The sequence below is a fragment of the Echinococcus granulosus genome (genome assembly GCF_000524195.1).
Source record: "Echinococcus granulosus chromosome Unknown EG_S00366, whole genome shotgun sequence".
Classification (NCBI taxonomy): Eukaryota; Metazoa; Platyhelminthes; class Cestoda; order Cyclophyllidea; family Taeniidae; genus Echinococcus; species Echinococcus granulosus.
The window spans coordinates 313-1,546 of NW_020170746.1; the positions used below are offsets into that span (position 1 = coordinate 313).

A 1,234-nucleotide genomic window follows, 5' to 3' on the forward strand; every position below is an offset into this window, starting at 1 on the left:
CCGTTACCAAAATTTGAAATTAAAGAAACAGCTAGAACTTTACAAGTGTAAGATGTATGCCAAACACAAGACCAAGAGTTAGTCAAAGAACTTCATCTACAACTTTCTCACTATTGCGCCTTAAATGCTACTTTACACTGTCCATGATTACACACAACCGGAATCCAAGAAGAGCTGGGGCAATTATAGAAATGTCTAGTGCAGCACTGGGAATTACATTCATTCTTTGGAGTCCTACTTAAAGTCCCAAGAGGTTACTGGAAAATTGTACCGGCATACGAGTGGACCACCAATAAGAAGATCACCGAGAACGCAGCTCATAAAGTGTAGTGACGATGTTAAGCATGTTCACCCCAATCCACCTCCTAGGTAGGAAGCGTCCAGCGAACAAGAAATGCTTTTTGCAGAACAGTCATCATCGAGCTGAGATGCGGAAGAGGTTTGTTCTGAACATGCGTTCCTCTGATCTGCATTCTGTGGCTAGAATGTCCCAAGCAAGTCAGTCTACTCGTAGTAGGGGAATGAAGGGTAAGTTGGAAGAGATGAGCTCATGTCCCTTAACACCAGTAGCTGTCCCATTGATAAAAAACATAGGTGGTATACAGAGGGGGAGTGGTCCCGTCGATTAAAGTGGATTAGGTTACCGCATTCACAAATGTAACATTCAGGTTAACCTGTGCGGATGGATATTACCCTCTGACTGAAGACATAGGGCTAAGCAAAGTTGTCCCGGGTTCCGGGGCATTCACAGGCACTACAGCGTTAGGGGGATGGGTGGCAAAGGAGAGCTGCAAATCAAAGTCACAAAAGTTGAATTACGATAGATGGGCACGAATCACAATTAGTGAAGAGAACTCCGACTGCACTGGCATTGATACCTTCGGCATTAATTCCATTCAGCATTCCTCTTTTGTACACCTCATGCAAAAAAGCGCATTAAACTGGTCGGGTTGAGCTTTGCTGACAGAGACTAGACTATTTTTCACCCCAAAATCCACACTTTGAGAAGCTTGCCTGGAAACAGAAGGCATAAAATGGGTTACAGCAGATGAAGCACTTTATTAGCATTTAGTCCCCATGTTATGCTCACCCTTAAATGCAGCACCATTTTAATATTGCCTGGCCACTTACCCAAAGTAGTGTCAGTTCCCTTTGGCAAGAAGAATGACCCCTACTAGCCACTTCCAGCCTAGTATATGAGCTACGAATTCCGTTCGGTATGATACGAGGGGAG

The 1,234-nt window shown here is 44.2% G+C and overlaps 1 protein-coding gene across 1 annotated transcript; it reads right to left on the bottom strand. All coding sequences in view use genetic code 11, as the record gives it.

Moving 5' to 3' along the window:
• Positions 1-348: 348 nt before the first annotated feature.
• On the bottom strand, positions 349-592 carry EGR_11077 (hypothetical protein; the record flags this gene model as incomplete). Its single annotated transcript, XM_024500326.1, has 2 exons — positions 349-423; positions 509-592. 2 exons carry the CDS (start codon positions 590-592, stop codon positions 349-351), a joined length of 159 nt encoding a protein of 52 aa, XP_024345257.1.
• Between the last annotated feature and the right edge of the window lie 642 nt (positions 593-1,234).